This window comes from Gossypium hirsutum, chromosome D05 (genome assembly GCF_007990345.1).
Source record: "Gossypium hirsutum isolate 1008001.06 chromosome D05, Gossypium_hirsutum_v2.1, whole genome shotgun sequence".
In the NCBI taxonomy this organism is placed as follows: Eukaryota; Viridiplantae; Streptophyta; class Magnoliopsida; order Malvales; family Malvaceae; genus Gossypium; species Gossypium hirsutum.
The window spans coordinates 40669733-40687308 of record NC_053441.1 but is presented as its reverse complement, the minus strand read 5'-3'; the positions used below and the strand labels follow the sequence as shown (position 1 = coordinate 40687308).

Here is a 17576-nt window from a genome sequence, read left to right as displayed (position 1 = left end):
AGTTAGAGACTAAGAGGTAATAATTGGTTAATCGGTAGCTAATCTACCCTAAAACCTTAATCCGAAGTTAATTACAAACCCTAAAACAAGTTAATATTTCTATTGATTTTATTTGTTTAGTCATTTGTTTATTTTCCTTATTTATTTATTTTAGTCATTCAAATTCTCTTATTAATCTATTTTAGACTTATTACTATTATATATATTAATTAAAACCTTAATCCGAAGTTAATTACAAACCCTAAAACAAGTTAATATTTCTATTGATTTTATTTGTTTAGTCATTTGTTTATTTTCCTTGTTTATTTATTTTAGTCATTCAAATTCTCTTATTAATCTATTTTAGACTTATTTAGTTTAGTCATTCAAATTCTATTAATTTATAAATTAATTATTACTATTTAGACTTATTATTGTAAAAAAACCTTTTCTATAGATTTATTACATCCTCCCTTGGGTATGATCATCGGAATACTACTTGTGTTCTGTTGTACATAATACTATATTATAATTTGAATCGTATACTTGCGGACACTGTCGTTCTAATTTAATATATCTTTGGTGTGCTATTTTTATCATGAACGATAGCACATTTATAGGCGGTCAGCATGCTATACCGAATGAAAAAGATTCTTATATATTATATATATGTACTATATTATGTGGAATAGAGGGGAGGAGGAGGAGGAAAATAATAGAAGAGTTGTAATGCTAAGAAGATGTTATATGAAATTGCTAATACATAAGAGAAATTTAAACAAAATTGTTGAAATATTAAGTGAGTAATTGTTATATGATGAATTAATGAAGTATTAGTTGATAAATTGAAGTATTATATAGATTTAAATTGATTGGCACATATGTAGGATTATGTGATATTAATCTTAACACAAAAATAAATACGTTTTGACTTAGCAAAAGAGGAATCAAGCTCACGACATTGGTCCTATTTTCCTGTTCCTTGTTCTTTTTTATTCGAAAGAGTCTCACACGAACCTTGAATGTAATCAAACTTTAGAGAAAGCCTAAAAATGATCTATAAAATCTTATATGATTTTAAAAGGTCTTAAAGATGAGAACTTGAATAATAAATTTGGTTCTTGAATAAAGTATTTATCCTGAAATGTAGTATTCCTTGCTCATGTTTAGGTATGAGCTCGGGTAAAGGGTGTTACAGTGTTTGATACTAAACCTAAAACTATGTATTTATATGACAAAATTCACATAAGGGAGAAAAGATAAAAGTGCCCTTGATGAATTAAAGCACTTTTTTCTATTAGTAGATTTGTATTGCAAACTTCTAGCCTATTTTTGGGCACATTTTTTTTTGTTAGCTTTGAGTCACGAATTAAGTCTGATTAGATCCTCTAGTTCCCTTCAAAATGATATATTATAAACTCAAATCAGAATTTTATAACTTAAGTTATAGTCAGAATACTAAAATAGTTATAGTCAGAATACTAAAATAGTATCAAGTTAAAAGTCTCAATAGAGAAACTTATCAAAATTAATATTTAAGTTTATTTTTCTCCAATTCTTTCACCTAATCCATTAAAAATCAAATCAAATAATTAATAAGTCAAATAACACAAACAAAAAACTATCACAAATAAATTAAAATATATGAAATCATGATTACAAAAACGCAAGCCCACGTAATTTTATAATAATAAGATGTTAATATATCAATCATCTGACACGCTGCTTTATCAAGAACTAAAACCTTTGAATAAGAAAACTTTCTTTAATTTTATTTGGAACTAACATTATTAGATCGTCAAAATTGAACAAATTTCAATAATGATGATCATACTGTACATAATTAGGCCCCCAATTGTTTGGAATAAATAACAGACGTAAGGCTTCAGCTTGATTAGATGTAAAACAGTGAAATCATTATATGCCCACTTGTCCCAAATCAAAATCAGTCCACCAATTCAATACAACTACAGTTGAATAAGGACAGGTGTTATCATAGCAGACTTGATGGGGTTTTAAATTTCCAAATCACACAATCACTTAATTATTAAAATTATAAAATAGTTTGATAATTTTAATAATTTATGTTAAAACCACAAATGATAATAAATTTAATTTTTAATTTTTATATATTATATGAATTTAATCATAATTTTAAAAAATAACCCTAAAAGTTTACAAATAATATCAATTTAATCTTAACTCTAAAAAATTTAAAAAAATACATAAAAATCATTTTAAAAATATAATAATAAATTTAAATTTTATATTAATATTAAATAAAACAAGAATCCCCATCCCCATCCCTCTCCTTCTCTTCCTCTCCCACCGGAACTCCCATATTTTAAACAATCCAAAATGCCTCTGCTGTTCTCTGTATCTCTAGTTTCCTTTACCCATTTTTTTTCTCTTCTTTGTTTCTTCTAAATAAACACAAAATAAAAATTAAAAGAATCTTCCAAAAATTTATTTCAATTTAATTTTTGAGAGACAAAATAAAAAAAAAGCAACAATTTTCATCCCTTGAATGGGGTGGTGAGGGAGTGAGTAGGATGGTGGGAAAGAAAAGAATAATTAAAATGATCCAACTATCTAAATTTGGATGTCTAAATTGAATTTTTTTAGTTTAAATATAAAATAAAAACTTTTTACAATTGGACAAATGTACCCATTTATATTTGTTGAAAAGGAAAAAGGAAAGGTGGACACGCGGTGAAGTCTAAAACCCCAAGATATTATTACATTTATACAGAAGTAGAGATTATCCAAATAAAAATGGAACCCCGTTAAAAAGGAAGGTCTCAAATTAATAAATTAAGATCACCGTCCAGAATTTAGACGTGTTTTACAGGAATCTTCCGTTTCTGGGGGTTGAATGGTTGAAGACTTTCTTATTTTCTGAAGACCAAGCTCGTTGCCGCCTTTAAATTAATTGCGTGTTTCATGTGCTTCAACTGTTTTGTCGCTTAACTTCTATAATTCTAAAGCAAAAGCAAAAAGTTTTCTACTCACAATTTCCTATTGCCTAAACTACTGATTTTTTTTTCACGTGGAATCTCAACTGGAATGAATATTCTTGTCGCCAGATTCACATTGTAAGTTGAACCCATTTTTCTCTCTTTTTTTTAATTAATTTTTCATTGCCAGTGTTGTTAGATTTCTGCTCGGATGTTCATGCGTTTCTGTTTCTGGGGTTTCTAGTCTACGCCTTTATCTTTTGATCATAACATTTTAGGTTGGCCTGGGAATTTGGATTTCAGATTTTAAAATGGTGCAAATTCGATGATAAAAACTTATAATAAATATAATTTGTCGATTTTTTGGAGTGGTGAATTTGAAATACGTGTAGATAATTATGATCTTGAATTTCATATTTTCATAGTTTATATAACAAATGAAATTTGAATTCAAATATTCTATTTCTTGTTTCAAAACATACTATTTGATGGATTGCGGTTCCAGTTGATCTTGGATTTTGCTGAGAACCATTTACTGCTAAGAAGTTGTCATAGTTTCATTTATGCATAAATCTTTTATGTGGCTTTTTTTTTTAGGAGATTAGCTTTATTTGATTAATTGTTTCGAGGGTTTGTATTTGGGGATTATTGTTGGTTGAATTTGATTGCAGGAGTCTTTCCAAGGTTTCCTTGTTATACTTTCTTTGAGAGGTGTACTTTCAGTTAACCAGCTGATGAAAAGCTATATTGCCATGACTCTTATTTTTTACTAAACCATGTTTATCACCCGAATTTGGCGCATATTTAGACAGTGGTAGAGTGTATAGAGCCTCATAAGATCTTCTAAATACATGAAAATCTTGGAAAAATATTGAACATATTTGTATTTGATCCAACCTGAACACCGAATCCAAATATGATTTCTTACTTATGTTTATGTCCTAAGGTCCTAGGTTACAGATACAAAAATCCTAAAGAGTGTAGCGTGTGTGATTTGCTAGTTTAACTAAGGGTCTGTTTTTTCTTATCTTTGGTAAATAGGATCTATTTTGCTCCGACTCTTTAACTTTTGTTGAAATATTGATATCCATGTCGGACATATTTTTGGAGATGAGTATGATGATATGATCCTCCAAAGACCTCCCAAATAAATGGAACAATGTAGAGAAAATGAATATCATGTGTCTAGGACACATACTTGTCCATCACTCTCACCTGAGTCTGAGTAACATAGCATAGAATGACAAATTTACATTTAACCTTGATAGATAAGCTTTTGTTCTATGTATATCTTTCATCCTGTACTTAGGTGCATTCGAGAAATTGATACCTAAGTGCCTATGTTACTCTTACTCGGACAAAGGTGCATTAAATTTTTTTTATGAAGTCTTGAGGGATTGTATTTCCATACCCATATCCAAAAATGTGCCAAATATGGGTATTTTAAATGAAGAGGCAGGGTAACAAAACTAAGTGCTATCCGCAGTTCCGCTGAAATTTTCAGAATTTTTGGAAGGAGAACATTTATTTTTTTGAAAAAAGAACATATCTTTTAATTGGTAATGGATTAACATTTGTATTAATGTTCAGATTTCACAGGTAAGAATATGGAAGGGAAAAGAATAAGCTTAGATACTCCCAGGAATGGAAAATCCAAGGTTCTTGATCCAGCATTTTCTGCATTTTTAGTTCAACTTCCGTGCAAACTTCAAAACTGCCTTAAGGTTAGTCATATCTTTTATTTAACGGATGCCATACTGATAGATCAGTTTTTCTTTATTAGACTTTGATTGAAAAATTCCTTTTTTTTTTATTTCTTACAGTTACAGCTCAAGAGATTAGCCAAAGATGGTGACAGAATAAAACCGTTGAACTCTTTTCTTGAGAAGAAGAACGGTTCATCTTCCGGATTGCGGATCAATCTAGATAAACAATTGCAAGCTTGGAGAGAAAATCCTTCATGGGTTAATCCACCTCCAGAAATAGAGGTAAGGAGTTATTGGGAAATTTTATGGTTTCATTAGGAAGAATGCTGCTAGTCTCATCCTCTGTCCATAACATGGTGTCTGGACATAGGTATTGGGATATGATCCTCCAAAGATTCTCCAAATACACAAACCTGCTCACATCTGAGTTTGAGTAACAAAGCATGATACTTTTGTAGTACTATTTCATTCGTAAAAGCGACATTGAAGTAAAACCTTTGTTTCTAATCATAAAAGATAAATTATATATCCAATGTTTACACCACATTGCTGTTACTTACTTTCTTGGGCTTCATTGGATATTTTTTCCTGATAATCGATCAGTTTGCTAAGTACTAAAATTCTAATGCTCGGCAGGTCAGTGTAGCGAAAGGTTCTCTTTGCTACCTTAAGGCAACAATTGATGCCGGGTTGCCCCCTGATGCTGTGTATAATATTGTCACTGATCCTGATAACCGGAGAGTTTTTAAAAACGTTAAGGTGAGTGTACTAGTTTCACCCACAATAATAAATCAGAAGTTTTGTATCATGTTACAATTACCCTATGTTGCTTCTACTCTTTATTTTTCCCAAATCACCCATGTTTGACAAGTTTTCATATGTGGGTACGAGGATATGATCCTCAAAAGAACCTTCAGTGCATGAAAGAATTTGAAACACACTCAAGTCCGAGTAACATTAGCAACTATCCTTATGAGGGAATGACATGCCCATAGCTTCAATGTTTCGAGCAGTTTCAGAAGTTTTGGTTTTTAGATTTTTCGACCTGATCTTTGGTTTCAGGAAGTGATATCAAGAAAGGTTTTAATCGATGAAGGTCAAAGACAGGTGGTTGAAGTGGAACAAGCAGCTTGGTGGAGATTCCTTTGGTGGTCAGGAACCATCTCAGTTCATGTTCTAGTGGATCAAAACAGAGAAGATTACTCGGTATGGATTTGTTTTTCCCAGATTATTTGCTTTTATAGATTCCATGAGAGAGCCTTCTCCAGACTTCTGTTTTTGCTGGGTCGAGTTTGTAGTTTGAGCTTGTTACTTTGACTTTTCATGTTTCTCGAAAGTACCCGTCTCCGAGGCAAAGTGTCTAATGCATATTGTGACACGATAATGGAGATATGATTCTTCAAGAATTCCTTAAATACACAGAAAACCTATATCTGACTAAAGACCCGTGTCCAAATAAAACTTATCTTGGTTGGATTACTCAATGCATAAGTTTGCAAAAAGATCGCGCATGGGTTACTAGTGGTTAACTCTTAATTCTAATGATCATGGTTTAACAGATGAGGTTCAAACAAATGAGCACCGGATTCATGAAAAAATTCGAAGGTTACTGGCGAGTCGAACCGTTTTTTGTCGATGAGAAAACCTGTTTTCCTTTCAAACCTAAAACATGGGCGGAGTATTGTTCGTGTACTGGAGGTAAAGGAAGGATTGGATCAAAGGTGAGCTTAGACCAACTAATTCAACCAGCCATTGCACCTCCTCCGCCCATTTCATGGTATCTAAGTGGAATACCTGCAAAAACCACTGAGATGCTGATAAATGATCTACTTGCCGAGGCCGACAGACTCAAGGGTGGCCGTGACTCGGAAATTTCAGAGGAGCTTCGGTTATCGAAGGAAATAGGTGGATACCATCACCAACTCGAGCAGGTCTCTGACATTAAAGAAAGATGGAAGTCACATAGGAGAAACAGGAAGCTATCGCGGCATCGTAGGAAGCTGTTGACGGAGGAACCCTTGAGTGCTTGATTTGTTCGAATTCATTTGTATTTTGTTGCACGAGTATTTTTTATATGAAGTTTGTTCAACAATGTTGTAATCATATTCCCATTTTAACTTAATCTCACAGCACGTTTGGTTCGCTGTATTGGAATAGAGGCGTAATGGAATAGAGGTGTAATAGCAAATCAATTATTTGGTTGAATGTAATGGAATAGAGGCGTAATAGTATTCTTGTGTTTGGTTGAATGGAATAGAGGTGTAATAGCATAATGGAAAAAACTGAAATAACTAGAATACCCTTAGCATAAATTTGTTTGGGTAAATGATTATTGTTATTGTTATTTAAATTTTAATAAGATTATTAATATCAATAATAAATAATTTAATTATATTTAAACATAAATATTATTAAATATATTATAATTAAAATATACAATTTAATAAAATTCTTAATAATTAATATTCTTATATGAATTTACTGAAATCATAATATATGATACTATAAAATATAATTTAACATAATTATTATTAAATATATTATAATTAAAATATATAATTTAATAAAATTCTTAATAATTAATATTCTTATATGAATTTACTCAAATCATAATATATGATACTATAAAATATAATTTAATATAATAATTATTAAATATATTATAATTAAAATATATAATTTAATAAAATTATTAATAATTAATATTCTTATATGAATTTATTCAACTCATAATATATGATACTATAAAATATAATTTAACATAATTATTATTAAATATATTATAATTAAAATACATAATTTAATAAAATTCTTAATAATTAATATTCTTATATGAATTTACTCAAATCATAATATATGATACTATAAAAGATAATTTAACATAATTATTATTAAATATATTTTAATTAAAATATATGATTTAATAAAATTCTTAATAATTAATATTCTTATATGAATTTACTCAAATCATAATATATGATACTATAAAAGATAATTTAACATAATTATTATTAAATATATTTTAATTAAAATATATGATTTAATAAAATTCTTAATAATTAATATTCTTATATGAATTTACTCAAATCATAATATATATACTATAAAAGATAATTTGAAATAATTAATATTAAATATATTTTAATTAAAATATATGATTTAATAAAATTTAAAATAATTATAACTAATAAATTTTCTTATATGAATTTTTATAATTTAAAATAATTATTATTACATATAATTTAATAATGATTTATAATTTCATAAAATTCTTAATAATAAAATGTTCTTATATGAATTAACTAAAATCAAAATATAACTTGAGTGTGATATTCTACATAAACATAATTAACTTATATTAAGAAAAGGTTAGATGAAAATGGAATTCTACATCATAATCCATATGTTGTATGTTTTACAACATCAAAAAGTTTGAACTTTGATTTTTTATGGGTCAGAAAGAAATCTTCTGACCCATTCCAATCGCACAACAGAAGGTAAACTAAAGAAAACGATCATTTGAGTTGGATGTTGTGGAATTTTAAGCAAAGCTCGATACCGCTGATCGCCGGTTAAACCTTCAATTTCCCATAAGGTTGAATATAAATTTGAAGCTTTCTCTTCCATCTTTTGATATTCTTCTGACTTCTGCTGAACTACCACCTCAAAGGCAATACTCCTATTGATTTGATCGCCAACGGCCTTGATGTTTTCGGCCAATAAAGTGGCAGCCTCATCAAATGAACAAGACATATCACGAGCATCAGATTTCTTCTTCCTCTTGTTTGAAGAGGAGGAACCCCCTTGGTCTCTATCTCGTTGCGGCTCCGCAGCAGAAACATCCATGTCATCCAAAGAGATGTCAGCTTCGCAGTCATAGAATGAGTTTCTTTCTTCATCCATACCTGTAGTATGTACACCCTCAGCATTTATTTCTTCAAGAACATCAGTAGTTGTTTGAGCATCTTTTCCAGTTGCTCGATCTCTTACGTATATGGTAGTAAGCTGGTCGTAGTAAGGGAAACTACGATGTCTGAATTGAGCGGCTTCGTTGTGACTCTAAAAAAGTGAGGAAATCATATTAGTTATAAGTTTGGTAAAAATAAGATAATAAAGACTTGAAATAATCTTACCTTTAAATAGGAGTCCCAAACCGCATCTTCAGCAACAACGAGCTGCCTATGCTCGTCCCAACCAAAACCGCTATTGTTTTGGCCATTAAGCATGTCATAGACGATTGACCACTCCCTTTTTAGTAACCTAATCCTCGATTCAATATTAGGTTTCGCCTTCAACATTGCATTTGGTAAAACCTTTTGTAGCATTCTTTCCAACTCGTTTAAATAACCGGCTTTGAACCTGGTATCAGCATTAAATGTTCCAACATTGTGCAGGTCCACCATGCAGGAAACCATGCTGCATCTTCTTCTGGAACCCGTTTTCTTTTGGTTCCTCGAGAAGCTTGAGAAGAAGCATTTGGTTCTGGAACACCTGACATAGTTATCTTAAGAACAAAAAAAAACAAATTATATTAATTACTATTTTAATATCATGAATCAAAAGGTAAACACTTTATAAAATTATAATTAAGTTCAATATCATGAATCAAAAGCTCTATACCACAAAAAATTTAAAATTATAACACAAACTATAATTTCAAATTTAAAATTTAAAATTATAACACAAAATTTAAAATTTAAAATGACAAGAAATTAGATTATAATTCAACAAGTTTAGTATAATACAAAAATCAATACAAAAGTTTCACAAAAGTTTCACAAACTAATTTCTAGATGCTTGCCATTCATCGAACATTTGGTTCGCTAGTTCTATCCTCCAAGTAGCCCAAGCATCCGATGGATGAATATTTGTGATATTCGGTTCATCGTCATCCACCACATTAGTAGGTAATCCTTCTCCCACCTCCGCTTCAATGGGATCAATACTCATATGGGTTCGAATAAAATTATGGAGCAAACAACATGCAATAATAATTCTATTGTGCACCCTTACAGGATAGAACAATGGACTCCTAAGTATTCCCCATCTAAGTTTTAATAACCCGAAGCATCTCTCAATAACATTACGTGCTGAGGCATGTTTCATATTAAAAAACTCTTGCGAAGAACTTGGCTGATAACCCTGACGCCACTCGTTCAAATGATATCGTTGTCCTCTAAAAGGTGCAAGAAATCCCTCACAATTTGTGTAGCCAGCATCAACTAGATAATAACAACCTATAAAATAAAATTGCTACTTAAAATGATTAATTCAACACAAAAAGTTTAATCTTAATGAACAATATCAAAGTCCTCTAACTATCCACTTTACCATGAGGAACAATTAGTCCATGTCTTCTACTAATGGCATCTAGAAGAACCCGTCCATCGGCAACTGAACCTTCCCAACCAGGAAGAACATAAACAAATTGCATCTCAGGTGTACAAACACCTAGCATATTTGTTGTTATGTCACCTTTTCGCGTTCGATATCTAGGTTTATCAACTGTTGGCACCCTAATCTTGATGTGGGTTCCATCAAGAGCACCTAAGCAATTCTATATCACATGATATAAAACCTTGAGTTAGAATACTAATTTAAATCTAAGTCAACTAAATGTTGTACAAGCTATATATAAAACTCAGTCTAATACCTTAAACCACTTCCACCTTGTCCCAGAAGAATCGGCTGTAATTGGCTCTGGCTTTTTAAATAACACATCTTGTAAGCGTATGACAGCATTTAAAACACTATAAAATGCTCTGCTAACAGTTTCCTTGGACCTTCTAAAGTGATGCTTGATAACTCGATTTTTCAGGTGATGGGAGATGATATGTAAAAACATTGCTACTTGCTCATCAACAAGCGTGTTTCTTGACGACTTCAATCCCCCTATCGATTCTAACATCTCACATAGTTTAAAAAAGGCAGTTCTATTAATCCAAACTTGTTCAATACAAGTCTCATCACTAGCATATACAAGCCTTTTCACATAATCCCATTTTGCATAAAAATCTAAGGTATAGGACCTAATCCTTGGTCTATAAGTCTGTAGGCTAAGGCTGGCACCCATTCTAAATAAGAACCAAATCGCAATTCTACAGATTTCCAACCATAGTGTCAATGCAATACCAATTCTTTTACGCCTCTCTCGTTGTGCAATTAAAGGCAGACGAGCCATTACTGCAACATATTAAAATTAGAAGACACTATCAAAGAATTGAAGTTACAATTACACATTATCAAATAAAAATTAATTGTTACAAATTTAGAACACACGAAGCAAAAAAGTACCTATTAAATGATATCGTTGCAACTTTAATTACATTTTAAATTTAAATTTCATTTCGTATAAATATATTGATTACTTCATTAAAGCATGTTCAAAGTTTTAACATTGACTACTGACTAATAAAGCATGTTCAAAGTTTGAAAATTGATTAGTTTATTTATTTATGATTAGTTTAATTAAGGTTTTTCTAATTTTAAAACAAATAAAATAAAGAATAAGGATTTGATTTAATCATAAAATATTAAAGTCCTTATTTTAATTATTGATTAGTTTAATTAAGGTTTATAATTATTGAAGGAATTACTATTTTCGCATGAGAACAAATAAATTTAAAGAAATCATAGTTCAGCCTTCATATCAACAACAAAGTTAAGAGATTTTGGTTGGCCAAATTAAAAAAAAAATCTTAAAAGGATTAAATTGTATTACTAAATAATTAGAAGGTTTAATACTGCAATAAATCTATTTTTATTCAAGGGAAGCTAGATCCCTGCTTGCTTTCCCTTATATTAACAAAGTTTAATTAAGGTATCAAAACTTGTTTATTTTTTATTTCCATCTTTTGATTATTTATTTATTCATTTTTGCATATTTTGGTTCTTCTTATGTGCCACAAATTTTGTGGTATGATTGAGAAAAATATTTTGTTAAGCAAGAAAAACTGGAAAGAAGTTTTCAATTAACACAGTTTTGCTTGCTCCAGAATCAAATTTTGAGTATGAAAAGTTTTAGCGAATGTAATTTTAATGGCAGTAAGGTTACAAGGTGGTTGTAAGGTTGTAATTATGAGTGTAAGTCAATTTAAATGAAAATTATAACATATTACTCTGAAAAGCCAACTTTTTTGAATGCTTTTACAGTAATTAAAGGAAAGGTATTTTAATGAAATTAATTACTTGCTTTTACAAGTTTTATCGAATGCTTTTACAATTTTTCTGAATTCTTATATGAATGCTTTTGCTACTTGCTCTTTGATGAAATTAATTACTTGCTTATTTTAATGGCTGACTTTTTCCTTTGTATTATTATGGATTATGTTCAAAACACATGCTCTTGAACTCATACTCTTATCCCAATCTATATGCCTGTTACAGCACGGTTTTAAAATTCTCATTTTATACATTATCACTCAATCACAACTTGGTTGACATTTAACAAAATTAAATTATTATAAACAGGGTAGTCTTGCAAGTAACTCGTTTACAGCATTTGATATCCATTTTCATATTCTACTGACTAACAAATCAAGAACAAATCAAGTTCCAGTTTCATATTCTACTGACTAACAAATCAAGAACAATTTCCAGCAGACAATCAAAACAATTTCCAGAACAAATCAAGAACAATATCAAAACAAAAGCAACAATTTCCAGTTTCATCTTCTACTCACTAACAAATCAATACAAATCAATAACATTTTCCAGCAGACTATCAAAACAATTTCCAGAACAAACCAACAAAATCGAAATCGCCTATAAAGTCTTCAAATATGAAGCAAGCAATCTTATATTCCCAGTCAAACAGGCTGACTTTGACTTGAAAACCATGGTCACACACATCTTAAAACAATATAAGGCCTGTTACATTAAAATATATAAATCCAATTAAAATCTTTGCAATTTTGAAGGTTTTTGGAACTATGGTATTTTTGTATTGCAGAGTACTAGGAAGCACTGTTATTGTACTAGGAAGCCCTTTTTTTTTCATGATAAATTATTTATCATTTTAGAAAGAAGTATTCAACATCCTGAAAAAATTTGTTACAACCATTTAATGGATGGGTTTTATTAATACAAATAGATAAATATAGACCTTCAAAAAATATATATCTAAATGGCAATGGCCAAAACTGCTAAGATTTAGCTTTTATTTTATGCAAAATGATACTACATTGGAAATTCCTTGTTATAAAAAAGGAATGCATCACATGTGCATGATAGAATTAGTAAAAGTTAAGAGATGGAAGAATAATACTAAACAAAGTCTTAACCTTATTGGTTGTTCTAGTCATTTTTAATTGAAATTTAGGATACCATTAGTTAATCATTCAACTAACACCTGTTACTATTTATATATCAAGAATCATATCATTTTTGTATTAATTATAATGTTTTGTATAAAATTAGTTAAAACTTAATTTTCATGTAAAATTTCAAGCAAGTGGAGTCAAACAATAAGACGGAGCCGAAGAGAGAACTTTTGTCTTATTTATACATGTGGTCTTATATTAATTTTATTGGCAACATCGAGTTCTATTTTAATTAGATGTATTCAATAATTTTTTATGTATGTCGGGCACTAGCGTTTGCAATACATTTCAAGGGAGGATAACCAACTGTTGACCATATAACTAAAATGGTCTTGAACAAGAAAAAGGGGTTGCAGGTGCTCGATGAATCTTCTAAGGAGATGCTAGTAATCTTATAAAACAAGTGGTGTTTTTGCTTAGTTTAATATAATGTAATTTTAACTGTAATTGTAGATGTGATCAGTAATCCCTCTACCTATCAAAATTTGCTGGATTAAACTGAATCAGATAAAGGATGATTACCAACAGGTATCTATGCATAATTCTGTAGAATTAGCATGTTCCATTGGAAAATATTGTTCTAAACTATGACTCTTTTGTTGCAGCAAAGCCTACCATGTTATGAGGTTGAGTCAATTTTGGGCATATTTCAGTTTGATATTTCAATTTTGGGCAATTTTGGGCATATTTCAGCAAAGCTTACAATTATCACCACTGCCTCTAAAGGAATGACAGTCCTTTGCATCACTGCAAGGCTTTTCTATACCAAATTTTCTTACACCTTTAAATAGATATGATTTGAAAAAGGAGTGGAGAAATAGTGGGGATTTTACATATAAAATATAAATAAAACTTTGAATTGAAGGAAACAAATTTTGACATCTAAGTTAAGGGATCAAAGATTAGATCCATTTTGTCCACTGCTTCACAGAAACATCCATGCAATGCATGCATATCTACCCCTCCCTACACCAAAAGCCATATATGCTAAAATTCCATTAAAGTCTAATCGCCTCTTTCTTTATCGCTATTTATCATATTTACAAGATTTAATCAGGAATAAGCCAAAATCGATGAAATTAATAAATAATCCCAACACTGTATCTTCCTGTGCTAAATGATCAAGAAAATAAGTAAGGGATTCAATGATAACAGAGACAGAGATAACAAATCTATATTTCAATCATATACATGCACAACAGTTGAAGATAAACATGCAATCGGGGAAACTAACTTGTAATGAGCAAATCGGGGCAGACTGCAATGAAGAAGAACCTGTAATCAGAAAAGGGGAAACCGATTAGGTTAACAGTGTAATAATCGATGAAGAAGTCAATGCACTAACAAGGCAGTGATTCGAATCTGCTAACATGTAGAAAAAAGCTAAAGACACTAACAAGGCAGGCAATTAAACTCATTACAGAGAGAAAAAGAGAGTTAGAAAAATTAAAGCAGTTTGAGAGCAAAAGAGAGTTAGAAACATTTATCTTTCAGTAGCAGTAACCTGGAAACCCACCAATTGAGAGCAATCGAAAGAGTGACAGAGAGAAAAAGAAAAGAAAAAGGTCGACTGGTTGAAAAGGCCAATCAAAAGAGTGACAGAGAGAAAAATCAAAGAAAGAGTGTGACTGATTGTAAAGAAAAAGAAAAGAAAAGGTTGAGAGACAGAGGGAGCAAATCGGTCGAAACTTGAGCAAATCGGCAGAAGGTAGAAGGAAGGAAGAGGAGATGCAATGGGGAAGCCAATCAGGAGGGTAAAACAGGGAGGGTAAACGATGCAGCACCTAAACTGAGCAAAAGGGATGTATTACAAATCGGTGGATTTCACCGATTAGGTCAGTAATTTATTACACCCGTAATAGCATTACCATGAACCAAACAACGGAATAAAGGGGGCTTAAGTGGGGCCCACCGATTAGGGGTGTATTGGCTATGCCAATACACCCAACCAAACATGCTGTCAGTTTTAAACCACTTATGGATAAACCTATTAATGGGCTAAGCAACTCGTCCGAGCTTAAAGACTCCTTGAGAGAGTTTGGACAATAATATTATGTTCAAAAATAAGCATAAGTAAAAACTATGGGTCCATTTAAAGTATGGGTCGAAATTTGACTTAAATATTCAAGGTCCAAGCTTGGTTCGATCCATATTTTAGTTTGTAATGTTTTATATTATTGTATTTTTATATATTATGTAATTTATAACTCATAAAATTTAAATCTATAATATTATTATAATGTAAACATTAAAAAATATTAAAATGATCATATGTAAAATTGCAATAAATAGATATATATAATTATTAAATATTAAATTAAAAACAACATAAATATATTTTTAAAATTTATTTAAAAATTAATATGATCGGGTTTAAAATGAGTTTGGATTAACTACAAATAGGAGGCTATCTTCCTCATATTTCACACAACAAAAAACATAACTTCTAACATTCTTCTCGTCTCCTTATTCTTTTTTCTCTAAGAGCTTTGTTATTTTACTAAAAATTACATTAGAAAAAGTTTTGTCTAGGGGTTTGGGTTTTAAGTAGGACCGTCTATGACCCCTCCAAACTTTCCTGAGAATTGATCCTTGTGTGGTTTTTCCAGACAAATTTTTCGACCACCTTTAAACTTATGTTGATCTTATTTCTCGTAAATTTAAAAAAAGAGTAATATCAATTAAGTTCCATCTTCTTTATTCGAGTGTACAAATTTGGAAACATTGTGTTAACCTTGGAGGCGATGTCCATTTTCGATTACACTGATCAGGGAAAAATCGCTTCTAAGGTAGGGGTTCTCCACGGCATAGTATTTAATTATTTTTCCTTTATTATTTGTACTTGCGCTAACGTCTTTGTTTTGCAGTAGTAATTTCTAACAATTTGGAAGCGATACTTACTACTATAGAAACAATGTCTCTCATCATTAACAACTACATCTCTGATCTATCCAAACTCAAACCACTAGTGCACCTAATTGAAGATCTATATGAGATGATCGCCGCTGTGGTCTCCAAGATCAACCTGGTAGAAAATGACATTGAGTGGATAGTAGACACATGTGCTTCTAAACATTTATGCGCCAACAGAGAGATGTTCACCAAATTTGAGAATGTAGTCGAAGGTGAACAAGTCTATATGGGTAATTCAAGCAATCCAGAAGTACTCGGTAAAGGAAAGATTTTACTTAAGTTTACTTCTGGCAAAATAATTGCTTTAAATAATGTGTTGCATGTTCCTGTTTTACGTGGAAACTTGATTAGTTGTGGACTTCTGAATAAGACAGATATTAAACTAGTATTTGAATATGAAAAACTTGTACTTTCTCATAATGGAAACTATACAGGAAAAGGTTTTCTAAGTGGAAGGTTGTTTGTGATTGATATTGTGTCTAATGTTTCTACTTCTGCTTACACTATTGAGTCTCTTATGGTCAAAAGATGAAGCTGATAAACCCTTTCTTCTTTATAAAACAAAAGTATAAAATTAACTTGATAGGAGAATAAAATGAGTCAGATCTGAAAGAAGATATAAATATAGCACTAATTTACTAAAAGAAGTATGTGAGAAACATGGCATAATGCATGAGACCACTGCCCTTTATACTTCACAACAAAATGACATAGCTGAAACAAAGAATATAAATTTAAAAGAAATGACAAATGCCTTACTTCTAAGCACTAGCTTGTTTGACAATATGTAGGGGGAGCCATACTTTTTGCAAAACACATTCTTAATAGGGTGCCTCATAAAAAATTAGACTTCACCTCATATGAATTATGAAAAGGTTATGCCCTTAATCTGCAATACTTGAAAGTAGGGGGTGCTTAGCTAAAGTAGGTCTACCCCTGCTTTTAAAAAGAACACCATCGGGTCTAAAAAATTTGATACAATTTTTATTGGTTATGCTTTAAACAATGTGTCATATAGATTTATGTCCTTGCATGATCATTCCATTTGTAAATCTAGAAAAGTTGTTTTCTTTGAAAAAGATTTCCTTTAAAGAAATATGTTATAATGCATGACATATAATTAGATGAACATGCTTTTTCCTCTTCTAGTAAACATGCTAAAGATGCTCAATATGATGATTAACCTAGGAGGAGTAAAAGACAAAAAGCTGCAACTAGTTTTGGTCCTGGCTTCCTTACTTCTTTTATAACCGAAATTGTTGATTTAGACTCAATAAGTGATTCTGTTTCTCATACTTTCTTAATAGATGAGGATCCAAAAACAAATGATGAAGCTGTAAAATCAATTGATGCTAGTTTTTGGAGAGATGCTCTTAACGATGAGCTACAACCTATTATGTCTATTCATACTTGCGAGTTACTGGACTTGCCTAAAGGTTGTAAACCTATTGCTAATAAATGGGTTTCTAGAAATAAATTTAGCCTAGACAATCAATATAAAGGTATAAGGTAAGACTATTTCAAAAATTTGGAGTTGATTTTTTCGATACATACTAAGATCTCAACCATTCGTGTTTTGTTTGCTTTAGCTTCTGTTCACAACGTACTTGTGCATCAGATGGATGTGAAGACTGCTTTCTTTAATGGTGATTTATATTAGGAAATCTATATGGAGAAACCTTTAGGCTTTGTGGAACCTG

The 17576-nt window shown here is 30.7% G+C and overlaps 1 protein-coding gene across 2 annotated transcripts; it reads left to right on the top strand.

Annotated features, from left to right (window-relative positions):
• Nucleotides 1–2360: 2360 nt before the first annotated feature.
• LOC107903709 (uncharacterized) lies at nt 2361–6891 on the top strand. Of its 2 annotated transcripts, none has more exons than XM_016829855.2 (6): nt 2361–3074; nt 4527–4660; nt 4760–4924; nt 5279–5401; nt 5705–5848; nt 6202–6891. In XM_016829855.2, the coding sequence occupies exons 2-6, from the start codon at nt 4544–4546 to the stop codon at nt 6670–6672; spliced, it is 1020 nt and encodes a 339-aa protein (XP_016685344.1). In that variant the 5' UTR covers nt 2361–3074; nt 4527–4543; the 3' UTR covers nt 6673–6891. The 2 variants fall into 2 exon arrangements, with proteins under 2 accessions (XP_016685344.1, XP_016685345.1); XM_016829856.2 differs by having other exon boundaries at nt 2699–3074; nt 4536–4660.
• The last annotated feature ends 10685 nt before the right edge of the window (nt 6892–17576 follow it).